At 38.3% G+C, this 18,301-nt stretch overlaps 1 protein-coding gene across 4 annotated transcripts in view; it reads right to left on the bottom strand.

The window, feature by feature from the left end:
- DENND5A (DENN domain containing 5A) overlaps positions 1-18,301 on the bottom strand; it is a 108,712-nt gene that overhangs the window by 59,646 nt on the left and 30,765 nt on the right. For 3 of the 4 annotated variants that reach the window (XM_069540944.1, XM_060018464.1, XM_060018465.1), the window contains exons 2-4: positions 8,790-8,861; positions 7,919-8,028; positions 5,555-6,212 (exon numbers count right to left, since the gene is read on the bottom strand). In XM_069540944.1, coding sequence (XP_069397045.1) covers positions 5,555-6,212; positions 7,919-8,028; positions 8,790-8,861 — 840 coding nt within the window. The remainder of the gene's footprint in view (positions 1-5,554; positions 6,213-7,918; positions 8,029-8,789; positions 8,862-18,301) is intronic. The other variant, XM_060018467.1, reaches the window with a different exon arrangement.

Here is an 18,301-nt window from a genome sequence, read left to right on the forward strand (position 1 = left end):
CGAAGAGTAGCCTCTGCTCACCACAACTAGAGAAAGCCCGCACAGCCAAAAAAAAAAAACATAAGGGAAACATTCAATTCTCTCTGCACTGTTTGTCCACACATTATTTATTTGTTTTAAAAAACTATTATTTCATTAGGGATGCACAAGAAACTTGATCTCCGGCTACCACAGGAAGGAGAGAGGAAGGAGATTTCATTTTATTCCCTTTAAAATTGTTTTGATTGCATGCCTTGAGTTTGCATTACTTTTGCAAAAAAAACAAAAAAACTAATGCAAGGTTATGTATAAAATAAGCTACAAGGATACACTGTACAACATGGGGAATATAGCCAATATTTTATAATATGTTTAAATGGGGTATAACCTTTAAAAATTGTGAGTCACTATATTGTACACCTGTAACTTATATACTATTGTACATCAACTATACTTCAATTAAAAATTAATTAAAAATACTAATTATGCATTTGTTTCCAAGCTTGTCTGCACTAGTTGAACTTATTACTGGGTTGTATAATTTAAACAAATATTATGTAAATAAATGGTAAGATATGAGGACAAAAAAAAAGAACTGTTTCTCTGAAAACAAAATTAAATGCTTTAAAAAGACTCAGCAAAGCAAAGTCACTAAAAATACAGCAATTGAATTAGGCATATCACTTAAGTGCAAAAATCTTGGGAAAACTAGCATCTACTATGGTTCTTTTGCAAGGTCCTTAAAAAGTTCTCGCTCCACTTTAAAAACTGGAAAACTCAGTGAATGAATTATGGGTGAGATTTATGCAAGAGAAACAATGCAGACCCCTGATTAGTGGATCCATAATCAAAGAAAATGCACAGACACTTCATCAAAAGATTGGTGATTATACAGTCATATGGTTTAAATTAAAATGTTTAAGGGATGTATATATCCTTTTAGGATTCCCAAACTTACGTGACTTTTTCAATTATCGAATTCACTACGCTACTAAATCACTTCAGATAAAGAACTTCTGCTCTCTGTATAATTTTAAAACAACCACTAAAATATATGCTATTAAAGAAAAACTCTCTCTATAGGGACCAAAGAACAAATATTATCCAGTAGTAAATAAAATGATCTACACATATCTTAAAAAAAAAGATTTTCCCTAAATAACACCTCTTTTCTATTCAGAAGGCAGGACATGTAGTGGGCAACACCAACTCTGAGTGCTGATGGCATGTTTTTCGAGGGCCAGAGAGATTTCCATCCACATGAGTCCTCTGAATCATAAATAAAAATTACTTCAAGAAAACCAACCTGAACTGTTTCAAGTACTCTATTAACAATAGAGAACACAATCTACATCCAATAAAAGGCAATCCACTGCATTTTAGCCTCAGCCATGCTCAGCAATGCCCAGGAAGTTTTCGGAAAAAGTTTTTTTTAACTGTGCTAAGCATGACTTTTAGGTCCTGAGTTCAATTTGATTCTACACACACACCTTCTTAACTGCCTTCAAATCTCTTAAAATCATTATGTATACAATAACCCATATTCTGGGAAATATAAGAAGGAGCACTGAAGGAAAAAATGTTACCTACCATATTTCTGGTTTTAATCCTCCTTTTCTCACCTTTAAACATCCCCAACTGCATCATAGGTATTAAAATGTCACTGCACATTTTAATACCCTATCTGGTTTGGTTTCTCCTCTGTTCTGGTCTAAACCAGACAGTCTTCACTACTCAACCAAGTCTCTGTTTCAAAGTACAGTTGACCTTTGAACAACAGGGGGGTTAGGGGTGCCTACCACCCACACAGTTGAAAACCCGCATATAACTTTACAGGCGGCCCTCTGTATCCACGGTTCCACATCCAAGGATTCAACTAACCATGGATCATGTAGTCCTATAGTACATATTTATTGAAAAAGATCCACATATAAGTAGATCCGTGCAGTTCAAACCCATGTTGTTCAAGGGTCAACTGTTTCGCCCAGCTCCAGTCAAGAAACAGTAACTAAAAAAGCAACAAGAATTGTACAACTCTATACTTCACTCAGAGACACAAATCTGAAACATCATTATTTTAAACAAGTTGCAAAGTAAAACCTCAGGAATCACATTTTAGTCAACAGACGCTTTTGTTCAGTCTGCAGTGTTCAACAAGAACGTTGTTACCAACGTTTAAAAATCAAAAATTTCATGTAAAAAATCTGGGTCCTCATGGGCTTCCCTGGTGGCGCAGTGGTTGAGAGTCCGCCTGCCGATGCAGGGGACGAAGGTTCGTGCCCCGGTCCGGGAAGATCCCACATGCCGCGGAGCAGCTGGGCCCGTGAGCCATGGCCGCTGAGCCTGCACGTCCGGAGCCTGTACTCCACAATGGGGGAGGCCACAACAGTGAGAGGCCCGCGTACAGAAAAAAAAAAAAAAAAATCTGGGTCCTCATGAAAAATTGGAAGACCTAGTAACATTAGGCCAGCATTTCCACAAGGAATTAATTGGAGCTAACTAGTGGCTGTCCACTTTAGATGGGGTACATGCTCTTCAATTCAACATAGTCTCCATTACTTCACCTTCAGAATCCAACCATATCATACCACTTCGCTGTTACCTCCCTAGTCAGAGACAACATAATCTCTCACTTAGATTGTTAAAATGGCCTCCTAACTAACATTATTCAGACTCTGCCCATGGACCAAATCTGGGACATCTGACCATCAAAATAATTAATCATAGTAATGGCCTATATAACCTACTGAATAAAATAAAAATCTGTGAGTCCATACGATAATAAACAAACAAGGGAGAATGAAATGTTCTTCCTCACAGTAAAATGCAACCATCCTGGTAACTGGTTCAGACTAGAATCATCAATGGATGTTAAAGCTATTAGGCAAAATTTTGAAGAGAAACAGTATATTTACAGGGTTTCTCCCACAAATTACTTCTTAATTACAAAGGGAAAAATGATAACTTTCCAGTTAAGAAGCTCAGCAGACATCGTCTTAACCAAGTGATCAAATTAACATTACCAAAAATGGGACAAATGAACACCATGTGCCTCCTATGATGATAAACAGACATTATGTGCCTCTAGATACAATGCACTGAGAGAACCACAACATCACTTCTGTGATATTGCAGCCAAAAATTTATAACCTGAATCTAGTCATGAGGAAACATCAGACAAACTGAAATTGAGGGACATTCTACAAAATACCTTGCCTGTACTCTTCAAAAATGTCAGTCATTAAAGACATGAGGAATTTACTACTAAAAGCAATGCATGTTACTGGACTAAATCCTGGACCAGGAATTTTTTTAAAAAATTATCATTCACTTTTATGTGAAATCTAAAAAATAAAACAAACTAGAGATTATTTAAAAAAAGGAAGAGACTCACAGATATAGAGAAGAAACAAGTGGTTACCAGAGGGGAGAAGGAAGAGGGGGAGAGGCAATATAGGGGAGTAGAGGATTAAGAGGCAAAAACTATTATGTATAAAATATGCTACAAGGGGGACTTCCCTGGTGGCACAGTGGTTGGGAATCTGCCTGCCAGTGCAGGGGACACGGGTTCGGGCCCTGGTCCAGGAGGATCCCACATGCCGCGGAGCGGCTGGGCCCGTGCGCCACAACTGCTAGGCCTGCGCTCTGGAGCCCGCAGGCCATGGTTGCTGAAGCCCGTGTGCCGGGAGCCTGTGCTCTGCAGCGAGAGAAGCCACCACAGTGAGAGGTCCGCGCACCACAACGAAGAGTAGCCCCTGCTTGCCGCAACCAGAGAAAGCCCGCGCGCAACAATGAAGACCCGACACAGCCATATAAATAAATTTAAAATAAATAAATAAGCTACGAGGATTTACTGTACAACACAGGGCAGCCAATATTTTATAATAATTATAAATGGAATATAACCTTTAAAAATTGTGAATCACTATGTTGCACACCTGAAACATATAATATTGTGTATCAACCATACCTCAATTTTTAAAAATTTATCATAACAGACATTATTGGACAATGGTAAAACCTGAATACAGTATTGTTATTTTATCAATGTTAGATTTCCTAAATTTATTAATCATACTATGGTTATGTAAAAAATATGTTCTTGTTCTTATGAAATAAAAGCTGAAGTATTGAGGAGTCAAGGAACATGGAGTCTACAATGACTCTCAATGGTTCAGTTATGTTCACACACACACAGAGATACAGTGGGAATGATAAAACAAATGTGGCTAAATGTTAATAACTGGTGTATTGTGGGAGAGTGTACAAGAGTTCTTTGAACATTTCTTACAACTCTTCTATAAGCTGGGAATTATTTCAAAACAAAAAGTCAAAACTCTTAAAACCTCCAATGACTAAGCATCTCAGAGCAACAAAGTCCTTACAATGGCCTACAGGACTCTGTACAATTTGGCCTCCTGTTAAGTCTCTAACACTATCTGCTACTACACTCCTGCTCTCTCACACCATGATATCTACCAGGCTTCCTCAATGTTCTTGAACATACCAATCACATTTTTGTCTCAGAACCTTTCTACTTCCTGTGCCCTTTGCCTGGAATACTTTTCCTAGACATTAACATGAGTTGCTCACAGAGGCCTAACATAATCACTCTATTAAATATTGGAATTTCCCTTCCCCCAATACTATCTTCCTTCCTGTTTTATTTTTCTCCACAGACCTTATTACCACCTTACATACTACATATTTTATTTATTTATTTAATCACCTCTCAAAAAAAAAAAAAGGTTGGGGGGGGAAATTCCCTGGCAGTCCAGTGGTTAAGACTCGGCGCTTTCACTGCCAGGGCCCAGGTTCAATCCTTGCTCGGGGAACTAAGATCCCGCAAGCCATGAGGCCAAAAAAAAAAAAAAAATCACCTCTCTTTCCCCACTGAAATATAAGTTCTATTATAGCAGGGATTTTTATCTATTTTGTCCACCCTGAATCTCTAGCCCCTAGAATAACTCCTGGCACACAGCAGATTCTGAATAAACATGTACTGAATGAATGAATTTTATGTTACTTATCTGGCTCCTTTAATAAACATTTGTTTCCTTCTGCTCTATTTTACTGTTTTGTCCAAATCTCCTGCTCACCATCACTTAACCTCTCATTTATAAAAACAATTCAGTTATAACAAACAAACAACAGAAAAAAGCAACACATCCTCATTTTCTCAAATATATTTTCTCAAATATAGGAAGGATCATCGTTATTGTCAGGCTGAGGAAGGGGCAGAAATAACTCTGCAGAGTGATAGAACAAAACTGATGGAAAGTCAATTTCCCATGACCATCAACTCCTGCCTCCTCTTTTCAGCATCTATCAGACGTCAGGAGGCAGGGTTCCCCTCCCAGACTGGAGTGCCCAGCAAAAGGCCACGATGATAGCCAATTAGAAATGGTAGACCTCTCATGTTCCATTAATTTGCCATCCAGCACCTACCTGCAAAAGATCTGAGTTTTGCTCAAACTGTAACAGCCCTTGTCCTTTACAGTCAGCCCTACTGTATCTGATATGGAAAGAAGAGAGGCCCTATGAAGGGAGAGAGCTCTAGCAAGCACTGACTTACGCTGTGAGTAGAGCAGGATTTGAAACTCCAGAAGGGCACAAGTAAAAAGTTGAAACACATTCTCCACCCCAAGCAGTTCAAAGACCTCTTTGACAGGAAAGTCGAATAAGGGAAGCTCATTGGTACTTGGTCTCTGGCAGACAATTGGCCCATAGACCCCAGAAAACTTCAAGGACCGGCCAGGAGGTGGGAGTGGCACCTCGTAGAGTACATTGTATATGTAGCTCTCTAGGGGCAGTGGAGGGGGCTGAGGTGAAGTGACTGCCTGGTGAAGTTGTTCCAGCACACTCCGACATGCTTTCATGAAGGACATGGGCGTGATGAGGCAAATGCACTTAGAGACGTAGAGCGTATCCCGGCTAATGTCGTAGGAGTTGAAGCGCTGCAGCTTGGTCCCAGGAGTGCCTTCACCATCCTCCATGTCACTGTGGTCTCGGCCATAAGCAAGGGGAGCATGGAGGACATCATACTCAGCATTATGCATGTGGTAGAGGGTCTGCATTGCACTGCAGATCTGCTTGCTAGTCACCTCCTCATAAAAAGTGAGGGAAAACCCAAATGTCCGAGAGCCATCCTCCCTTGTGATAATAAAGGCATGGAACTGAGGCTCCCTGGGATCAGCCTGGGTCTTGAATGCCAGCCCTTTGGGCATGCATAGCTGCAAAAGACACAAGGAAACAACTGGTGAGAACACTCACTGCTTATCCTCTTCTCAGAACACCATCACTACTTATTTACTTAAAGAGCACCTACTGTGCTGGGTGCCTGGGATATAAGACCAACACAGCAAAATATCTGCCCTAAAGACCTCCCATTCTAAGACACACAAGTAACTAAAATTATAATGCATTTATCAAGGCTATACAGAAATATACACAAAGTGCTAGAGGAACAAAGAACAAACAACTCAGTCTCAGCCTTCATCAGAAAAGGCTTCAGAGATGAGCTTATGCTAGGATTCATCAGGTAGATAAGAGAAAGAAGGGTATTTCGGGGGCATGAAGAAAATGCACAAAGGAGGTAAAAGAAAACTTGGAGAATTTAGGTAGGTGGTTAAGCATGACAGCATGTATTAGGAGATGATGCTAGAAATATATCTAAAAACCAGACAGATGCAACTTCATACCTAAAAATAAACAAAGTTTTAGATTCTATCAGCTCACAAGATTCTGTCATCAATAAAATCTTCTCTTTTCATAGAAAAAAAAAAAGGGTGTTCATTTCATGTAATGCAAGGAGATGACATAATTAGGATAAAGATGCACTTTTTTCACTTTAACTCAGATGGGTTATATAAAGAAACTTGGGTAGCTAATCTAACTGACCTGAATCAATCAGTTTCCATTTTCCACTTTTCCACAAACCTGGCTAAGGAACTAAGAGGAGCCTGGGTTAACAAGTACAAGGAGCTATATTATGGTATATCCATTACCCTTGAACTTGACTTCTCAAAGCCTAAGTGTTTCTAGAATATAGTATGTTAAAAGGAAATAAGCACTGGACTAGGAGTCAAAAAACTTGAGGCTCTCTACAATTCAGTTTCCTCCCCTGTGAAATGAAGATAATACAGTTTACTCTGCAATGAAGATAATACAGTTTACTCTGCATACTTCACAGGGTTATTGCATGCATCAAACAAGATCATCCTCAAAAAGCTATTAAAAAGTAACAGAGGCAGTACAAAGATATGGTTAAGAGCAGAGTTCTGGAAACAGACTATGGTATTTAAGCTTGCTCAACTGCTCCTTAGCCATTATGACCTTGAACACATTACTTAACCTCTCTGGATCTTAGTTTCCTCACCCATAAAATATGTGTCTGTGTCTGTGTGTGTTTACTTAATATTATCTACATAAGGGGTATTGTGAGGATTAAATGAGTTAATTCATGTATAATACTTATCACAGTGCCTAGCACAAAGTGAATACTCAACAAACGTTAGCTTATTCATGGTAGTATTCATCTACAAATTTAAAATGCTGCCCTATCTAAAATTATAATAGAACAAAAACACTCATTTCTATCATATTACTCAGATATATACAATACAGATGAAAACTGCTTTAAACCTCACTTATTGTGTAAAATCAATGCTATATGCAACCAATAGCTCAATCTCACAAAAAAAGTTCACTGACCCAATACTATGTATTTGTCTGACTCAACAGAAGCACCTTGTGACTTTTGGTATATCTGATATATTCCAAATATTTGATATAGTGATCAAAATGCAGAATCACAAACAATATGCATGTAAGAAGTTACTGATACTTGGTGGAACCACTGCTACCATAGTCTGAACTCACAATCCTACTGTGAATTACTCTGTAAATTATCTGACACTTATAGCTAACAAATACTAACCATTCCCACTGCATCTTGGTCAAAGGGATTCCAGTCCACATTCTCAGGATATCGTGCAAGGACCTTAGACTTGAATGTTCGTCTCAATGGTGTCTGCTCAAAATTTTCTCCTGCAAGAAAAAGAATGAAGCAAGTCATCTCCACAAAGTCCCCTGAAACCACAGGTTATGAATATCTGAGCTTGGTAGTCCAGCAAGGTACAGAAATGAAGGCAAAAGGGTTAGTATGCCAACCATTTAAGAACAGGAAAGGTATTATAGTTATTAGATCAGTAAGAAGCTGGAAAAGTTTAGCACGGTTAATACTGGACACTGTTAGCTACCCTGGCTTTTCTTTAAAATGAAATCATTACTACAATCTTCTTGGGAGGAGAGGGGAGAAAGCACAAGGAAAGATGAAGGATTATATCCATCATTTTTTTTTCCCTAAAAGCTACATTTCCTTTGCTTAAAGTCAACTAATAACATCATAAAAGCATAAATTATTTTAAATTCAAAATAAAGTATGCATTTCTATGATCTCTGAAAAAATACAAAGGGGATTAAAAAATTCAAGAACATTAAGAAAGCAGATTTCAGGATAAATCCAATGAGCTATTTTGTCAATTGAGAATCATTTGAAATTTCTGAAATTCTCCTTTGTTTCCCCCTTCCCCCTCCTAAAAACATTAGAGCATACTGAAATAAGAACACTGAAGAGAAAAGAGGAAGAATCAAAGAACCCACCACCTAGAGGGATACAAATATGAAAAAATCTATTGGTCGAAAAAGGCATAAGAAAGTTAGGTCAAAGGGTACAAAATGCCACTGGAGAGACTTATATAAGAGCCACCAGAATGCTTTAGGTGTTCTCAATTTTGTTTTGTTTTTACCTTCAGTTGTACTTGAAATGAAAGAGCTGGCACCATCCCTGGCTTTAGAAGCCTGTATGTACTGGCATAATGCTATATGATAAATGAAATAACATAGTATTACAATAAAGCAATGTTATTCAAATTTTTTTGACCATGACCCCAGTATGAAACAAAGTTTATATCATGAAGCAATAAACACACACATGATATATATTAATATATATAAATTTACTTAAAACAAAAATTTCACCAAAAAAATACCCTTACTATATGGAATGTGTTCTCATAATTTCTACTCTATATCATTAAAACCAAAAAGGCTAACTGCAGACCTACTAATGGTCACGATTCACAGTTTGAAAAACACTACAAAATAGTATAATGGGATGAAGAGCTCAACAGGTATTAAATTACTATAAAGCCACTAGTGCTTTTTCTAAAAGTATACCACCCAAATATTGCTTTTCCCAAGGGATTAGGGAGAAGGGAACAAATTAAATGCACCTAAATATTTTGAACAAATAAATTTAGTAGGCATCATGGAAAAATATGTGGGAAGCATGATCAAGGACAATTCAATTGAATTCTATATCTATTTACTGAGTAATCATGTTATACAAGGGCCTTAGGTACTGTGGAGGATAGAGATGAACCAGATGAAACACCCATCCTCAAAGACCTTTCCATTAAACGTATAGGAAAAATAACATACACAAATAACAATTTCCCAGGAAGGTTATTATCTGGGAGGCTCAAGCTTATGTGGTCTATCCATTCAGAGCACACTTGCACAGGATCCTGTTCACAGGCTCTAGTTGATAGAATACATTCTGTTCCAACTAAAGTTTTTATAAGTTGGCTTAGAACCCAAAGGGGCTAGTGATTATTAAGGAAGATGCACTCCTCACCAACACAAGACTGGGATGAACCTAAAGTCAGATAGTCCTTCACTCTAAATCATCCCAGAGGCACCTTGAAAGTTTAAAACAGAGTTTATATTATATTACTTCTAAGGCACCTGTTCCAGAAACTAATAATGATTCCAGTCAGAGAGTTATTGCTTTTAACAATTAAAACCTTCATTTCCATTTTATCTCAGGTTTTGTCCACCATCATCATCAGAAGCCCACTTATTCATAATTTTCAACTTCTGACCCAACCTTCTTTCTGTTAGTAAAGCAAGTTCCACAACTCAGTTCCTCTAATTTCTAATCCCTTCTTCCAAATTGATTTTTCTGAAACTCTTTTCTAGCAAATTTCATCTCTCAAAATACATTTCATAATCTTCACTAAATAAAATTGGCAAAATCAGCCGGCAGCTGGTAATACCAGTAGCAACAAAGCCCTACAGCTACATTGAGCTAGTCTCAGAGTTTTCACTAACACCTGCAAAGAGTGCAAAGAGGCCACCCATGGCAAGCCTGCACTCACTGTAGAAAGTAATTAAACAACAAGCAGCTGACATAAGATCTTGTCTACAGTCTGACATTCTCAGAATGTATTTTTAAACTGCATTCAGTTCTGAGAGAAGATAACTATTTCTTCCTCCTAAGCTTCTTTATTTTTAATTGTCAGTTTGCTCATTTCTTCCTTAGTAGGCTAGAAAATCCCCTCAGTAAAAACCACGAAATATTTGAACATATACAGGAATCACAGCAGTTAGCAATGTCCTATATGGAAGCCTTTAGAGAAAGATGTTTTCCTAAGATGGCTACAAGGTGCCCCCTAAGACATGAAGAGCATTCAAAGGATGGAACAGGGGACTATTTAGGGGGAGAATTTTAAACAACCAGTGAGATGTAGAATGGAGCCAGAAGTAAACATGATGAGCTGACCTGGAGTGTAGACAAAGAGGTGGGGGAAGCTATGAATCACAGGGAGAACTGGCCTTCAGATCCTCTGTCCCCACCACTACCTCTCTACCTCCTGCTCCTTCTTTAAACAAGCTGAGTAAAGAAGTCTTGTTAAAGAGTCAGGTTCTGAGTAAAGGCACAGAAGAGAGTGCCAATCTCAGACAAAAGTCCTTCTGTGTATTAGACTGGACCAGTAGCAGGAACATAGTCTTTTCACTGCAAGGGGAAAGAAGATGTATAAAGAAGAGGTATGAAGGCCCTGAGAATAATCGTTGTTCATTATAATCACCCTATGAAGTGTCAGAAAGTAATAGAGGAAGGAGATCACAAACCTAAAATCTTTTTGTTAAAACAATTCAATCTAAAAAAAAAAAAAAAAAAACAATTCAATCTCTCATCATTTACTGAGGGCTGAGTTTTTTGAGAATAAGCAATGGAGACTTATTGCCTCAGGAACATCTACATAGCCCCACCTCCTGAAACCTACACATGTGTCACAGGTCCCATAAATCCTCAATTATTTAGACCTTTGGAAATTCAGACAATATCAGGAATATGACATCACAACAACTACTGTCCTATTGTCCTAGAAACAACAACTAATTATTTGCCCAACACAAATGTCAGCAGGTTTGAATATCAAAACTAAGGCCCAATTCTAACGGCAACTTAAAAATTAGTCAACTAGGTATCAGTCTGTCTTTGTGAATTTGCTCCCTGGAAAGTACAGTTCAGATAAAATCACGACAGATTTTTTTTAAAGCCCGCATGCCTTATAAGGACTTCTAATAGGTTCTTTGTTTACTTGTTCTGCTCTGGCCAGGCCAGAAACAAACTGGTATTTGTATTGCTATTAGCCTGTTGGTACTAGCTTGATTTGAATAACCCTGAATGAGGGATGCTTATGCTGAGAAGCTTCAAAGGAACCCCTAAACTCTCTGAAATAATTTACAAATTTTTGTATGAAGACATTTGCATTTTTCTGGGGAGAGAACACAATTTCTATCAGATCTCAAAGGATCTCATGACTCGAAAAAGTTAAAAACCACAGCTCCAAATGTTTATCCTAATTTGGGCAGAAATATTTTGACCACTTAAAGGTTAACCTAAATGGGCAGGTTTTCATACAATCTAAAATAAAATACACATACTACTAAATAACTGCTTTCTAGGTTGATGATGACCCAAATTAAAACCATTATTTTCTCCTTTCTTATCATGAGACACCTATGTTGATTGTTTCATACATACATGTCAACAAGTTAAAAAAGAAAAAAAATATCCTCAAAACTTCTGTCTGAAGTCCTCTGTAAGGTCATCAGAAAATGTTCAACAAGATCTCCAAGTTGTACATTTATATTAAATTTATTACATCTGTGTTTTTAAATGGTAGAGCAGATATGAAAAGGTAGGTACCCAAACAGCTACCTGAGAAAGACCCAATATGGTTAAATCTCAACCTGGTTTATGTTGAACCACACAAAGCTTCTCCAGATCACAGTGCTAGCTTAGATTCAAGCACAATAAAAGTAACCATCATTTCCTGGGAAACTGTTTATGGGACACATCTGTTATATCTACATCTTGGGTTAGATATACCAAATAAAATGAATATTTCAATTTCTAAACCTATCAGTAATCAGAGTTTGGATACACTAAAGGAGTTTTACATAAAATTTGAAGTTAAAAAAAAAAAAAACGGACTTCCCTGGTGGCGCAGTGGTTAAGGGCCTGGGTTCGATCCCTGGTCAGGGAACTAGATCCCACGTGCATGCCGCAACTAAGAGCTCGCATGCCGCAACTAAGGAGCCTGCCAGCCACAACTAAGGAGCACACATGCTGCAACTAAGGGCCTGCACAACCAAATAAATAAATTAAATAAATATTAAAGAAAAAAAGAGCTAAGGACATTTTTATATCTGGTCCCTTGGAGGAGATAGGGAGGATAATATAAATATCTGTGAAACTGAAACAAAACACACAAAAAACAACAAAAACTGACTTTGTCAACAGAATAATTTATATCTAGTTTGATGGAAGTTCTGCTTCCAGCGAGACCAACTCTCTGGCAGATAACTATGAACTCTGGACAAAATATAAAAAACAACTACCTGAAGGTACTATAAATGAAAAGCAGGCAGATTATGAACGCAGATGGAGGGTCAACTCTTAGAAAAAGGTAACAACACTGGATAAATGTCCCCTTTTCATGGCTTTTGGCTAGGCAGGTCCCAGTCTATGCCATGAGAGGTGGCTAAAATTCGGATAAAAATCCATAGTTATACTAGCTTAAGGAACCGGAGGACAGAATTTAAAGGCAACCACAACAGCTGGGAAGCAAGGGAAGGAAATTCCAGAGAGAGCCAGAGAGGGGGTGCCCCTAACTCTGTGTATAAACGCTGCTCAAATCTCTGGCTGATCCCTGAACCATGCGTGCATGGAACAGATCCCAAGCAGCTAGGTTAGGGCTAACAGAACTGAACTGAGATTTAAGCGGCCGCTCACTGCTGGGAAACAGAACAAACAAAATTCAATGTTTTTGGAGGAAGGTGACAGAATCCAGAGTCTCTACAACATATCGTACATAATGTCAAGGACACAATCTAAAATTGTTCAGCATATAAAAAAACAGAAAAACATGACCCATTCTCAAGAGAAGAGTCAATCAAAAGTAAATGACTTTGCATTGATCCAAATATTGGGATTAGCAGACAAGGATTTAAAACAGCAATGTTCATAATGAATGAAAAGACAGAACAACGAAATAGACACTATAATTAAGTGGATGGGCTTAACAGCAGATTGGAGATGCAGAAGAATTAATGAACTTAAAAACAGGTCAACCAAAAAATAACCAATCTGAAGAACAGAGAGAAAAAAGATTAGTGAGAGAAAGGGGGTCGGGGGTGGGGGGGACCCAAAGTTATGTGGGGCAGCAAGTCTAACATACATATAATTGGAGCCCCAAAGGAAAGGAGAGCAAATGAGGCAAAAAAGAATATTTGAAGAAATAATGATCAAAATTTTCCCAATTTGGTAAAAGATATAAATTTACAGAGTCAAGAAGCTCAGCTGAATCCCAAGCAGGATAAATACCAAGAAAATCATATGCAGTCAAATTTTTGAAAAAAAAGAGAGAAAAAATTTTAAGGAGAAAATCTTGAATGGAGCCAGAGGGAAAAAAAATACATTAAAGAAGAAAAAATTATTGAAATTACTACTGCCTTTTTAACAGAAACAATGGAGATTAGAAGATACGGAACAACACCTTACAAGCACTAAAAAAAAAGAAAAAAAAAGGCCTTGTCAACCTAGAATTCTATAAACAAACAAAAATCCTTCAAAAATGAAGGCAAAATTAAAACAACTGCAAGTAAAGCAAAACTAAGAGAATTCATTGCTGCAGACCTGCACTACAAGAGTAAGAAGAGCCCATCCCAATAGGTTACATGCTGTATGATTCCATTTATATAACATTCTTGAAATGACAAAATTATAGAAACGAACAGGTTAGTGGTTGCCAAAGGTCAGGGACGGGGGGAGGGTGGCTATAAAAAGGCAGCCCTAAGAATTCTTGTGGTGATGGAACTATTCTGTATCTTGACTATATCAATGTCAGTATCCTGGTTGTGACAGTATACTATAGTTTTTTAAGATGTTACCATTGGGTAAAGAGTACAGGGTAATCTCCCTGTATTATTTCTTACAACAGCTTATGAATCTACAATTATGTCAAATAAAAAGTTTAATGTATTTAAAAAGTATATTTTTAATTTTTAAAAAGTGTTTTAATGTTTTTAACAACCTGCCAAAGTTTTAAAGCAGAGGCTGCAGGCAACACAATTGAAGCATTCAAAGCTATACCTTGGACAGAGCTCTTTGAAGGCAGCTTAACTATCCCTCTCTCCAGGCCCAAGACAGAAGTGTCACATAAACTGCCTCACCTCACCACATCAACAGCAATCCTACAAGGTCTAGTTCACATTATCTACAGCAAGAATGATGAAATTTTTTCCTCTGGGAATGGATATAACCAGGTTATTATGCTATCCTTTGCATACTGGCATCCTGGGATGTCCTACAATTGATCCCGTTAGTGTCACTGGCCATCAATTCAGTGCTACTCATGCTATAATCAATTTCCTTCCTGCATTAAAAGACATCACTGTATTTCTCCTATTACAAACGTTTCCGAAACTGACTGCACATCAGAATAGTATCACTACCAACTCATACTTGGGTTTTCAGTTCACATTGAAAACCAGCTGGTTTTATCTTCAATTCATTTGTTGCCCCAGCATTTCAATTCTGCTTGTCTTCTAGATAATTTCTGAACCCCTGTACAAATCAGAGATCATCTTCTGTCATCTTTGACTAAGAGGGCACAATGTAGTAAGAAAAGGGAATGCAAATTTCTAACTAAATTAACCTTGTTATTACTTTTAGATGACTACTTCATTAATATCAGCACTTTTTAAATAGAGACAGCTTTAAAACACACAGTAAGACTAGCAAGCAGAGTTCTGGTAGCTAAAGAAAGCCATCTTACACTGCCCTCATCACTGTCTTCTTCCTCTCTTGTACACATACAATCGAGGTAAATTCACAGCTCCTGCAGCATAAAGTGAAGAAGGTAAACTGCTCCTTGAAGAAACAGCCTATACCTTGGCCCACATCACCAAGATGACTGTGGTGCTCAGGAGTCAGACACTTACAAACAAATATCCAGAATGTAGATAGTGAGCTGCCCCCACCCTGGACAAGCCACAAGGCCTCTTCTAAGGCACTATCTAACCCAGGAAAGCTATTTACCAGGCTTTTCAATGAAAGAGCAATAGAAACCATCTGTTACTCCTATGTGTTCCCCTGAGGAAGATTTGTTCACTTTCTTTCTCAACATATTTTCTTTGTCAGATAACTTTAGATTTGTGTATACAGCCACTACTTTTATTGATGCTTTGCCTCTTGCTTGATATCATCCAGGCACCACACCTAGTCCAACTCATGAACCTAGTATTCCTAAAATGGCTGAACTTCTCATGTACCTGATTTTAACAAGAGACTGAGATTTGAGAACCTATCCAGAGATGACTGCTCCAAACCATAGCTAAGACAGAACTTTGGTAGCAAGACATCAAGTGTAGACACTGCCTCCCTTTCAGCCCAGCTGAATACCCTGCAGGGCACACATTTGTTGAGCTAACATCTTGAACTAAGATATGTAATTTGCTGTGTTTAGTGGGGAAAGCAAAAAGCTCTCAAATTCACGGTCTATCAGACCAGTTTAACGAACCCAGTCCTGTGAGATGGAAATACACATACTGTTCTAAATAGAGTGAGGGCTCCCAGAGGCTTTACGTGTGTATACACAGGCACTTTTCTCTATAAGCTGGGCCCTCCGGAAAACTGGGCTTAGGCAAACCCACTGGACTGGAATCTCTAAGTAAGAAATAGCAGAGGACAAATATGAGCGATGGTCCCCACGCTCTCCTCAATACCAAATTTTAAAATAAGCAGCCTAAATTAAGTGTAAACAACTAGCCTGGAAGGGAGGAGAGAGGGTCAAGGTCCCACCTTGGCTACTAATTGTATGATCCTAAACAACTTACTGAGTTTTGTGGGTCTCACTTTCCTCAACTGAAAGATTAAGAAGCAGAGAACTAGTTGGTGATCCGTAAAGGTTTTTCCAGCTCGATCATTCCATGACTTAATGACTGCTGGGCCTACAGTCTGACCAAGCGTGGAAATTCTACCTTTCAAATTGTGAGCTCTAGGCATGCGTTAGTTCTCCCTCTACTGCCTGTCTCTTCCCAAAATCCCACTAAAACAGTAGTAGAGGTGGGGAAGCATAAACCTATAGAATGAAAGTGAAGATAATAGCAACAAAATTTTAGAAGCTGGGAAGCAGATGGATGAATCATTACTGACAGTAGGCTTGAGAAAACTGAGATACAACATAACCTCCAAAAAGCTCAGGAACTTGTAGCATCAGGTACTTATGAAGTAGGGATTATGATGGGGCTAAAAACAGAAGAATTGATTGAAAGTCTATTTAAGAACCAGCTGGCATCAGCTCATGAATAAACAAAATGTTGTGTAACTACACAATGGAACATTATTCAGCCATAAAAAGAAATGAAGTACTGTTACATCCCGCAACACAAATGAACCTTGAAGACATTATGCTAAGTTAAAGAAGCCAGACACAAAAGGCCACATGCTGTATAATTTCATGTATATGAAATGCCCAGAATAGGCATATTTACAGAAACAAAAAGTGGTTGCCAGGGGACTAACTGCTAATAGGTATGCAGTTTCCTTTTGGGATGATGGAAATGTTCTGGAACTAGATAGTGTGATGGCTGCACAACACAGTGAATACACTAAAAACCACTGAAGTGTACACTTCAAAATGCCACATTTATGTTACATGAATTATATCTCAATTTTGAACCAGCTGGACCACCCAGCCCACCCCACCCCACCCCATACATTTTTCACTCCATCTGGCCTCCTCCATTCAAGAAGAAAACAAAGTTTATTCTTTACAATGGATAAATAAAAGAATGAGTGGGGAGGGCAAATGGGTGATGGTGGTCAAAAGCTACAAACTTCCAGTTATAAGATAAATAAGTCTTGGGGCTGTAATGTACAGCATGGTGACTATAGTTAACAATACTGTATTGTATATCTAAAAGCTGCTAAGAGAGTAAATCTTAAAAGTTCTCATCACAAGAAAAAAAAACTTATAGCTATGGTGATAGATATTAACTAGACATTATGTAATCATTTCACAATATATACATATATCATTGTTGTACACCTAAAACAATACATTGCTATATGTCAATTATATCTCAATTAAAAATAAAAAAAGAAGGGACTTCCCTAGCAGTCCAGTGGTTAAGACTCCACGCTCCCATTGCAGAGGGCATGGGTTCAATCCCTGGTTGGGGAACTAAGATCCCACATGCCGCACACTGCAGCCAAAAAAAATAAATTAAAAATAAGAAGAAGAAGAATGGGTGTCTATACTTGGGATTGTACAGTTATCAAGCATTAACAGCTGAGAAACCACAGACATAGCTGAGAGCAAGGGTATCATTCTAAAAATAGGGAAATAAGAGAAGATTTACATACTGAACATTGAGACCCTCAGTGCTCTTCCACTACTTGGCTCTCAGAAAGTTAGCAGCTAGGATTATGCCCTCAAGGCAGAGACCTGAAGGAGCATTTTATGTAAACCCGACCAGCACAAGAAAAAAGACCTAGAGATACTGATGGTACAGGGGAAAAACTACATAGCCAAATCATTCCATAGTGAACCTCTCAGTAACCAAATCCCACCTATGAACACAGAGATCCCAATCAGCTTCTTGGTGCATTATTTTTTTTAATTTATTTTTTTAATTAACTAATTTATTTATTTATGGCTGTGTTGGGTCTTCGTTGCGGTGCACGGGCTTCTCATTGTCGTGGCTTCTCTTGTTGCAGAGCACCGGGTCTAGGTGCGCAGGCTTCAGTAGCTGTGGCACGTGGGCTCAGTAGTTGTGGCCCACGGGCTTGGTTGCTCTGCAGCATGTGGGATCTTCCCAGACCAGGGCTTGAACCCGTGTCCCCTGCATTGGCAGGCAGACTCTTAACCACTGCGCCACCAGGGAAGCCCCTTGGTGCATT

This window comes from Delphinus delphis, chromosome 8 (genome assembly GCF_949987515.2).
Source record: "Delphinus delphis chromosome 8, mDelDel1.2, whole genome shotgun sequence".
In the NCBI taxonomy this organism is placed as follows: Eukaryota; Metazoa; Chordata; class Mammalia; order Artiodactyla; family Delphinidae; genus Delphinus; species Delphinus delphis.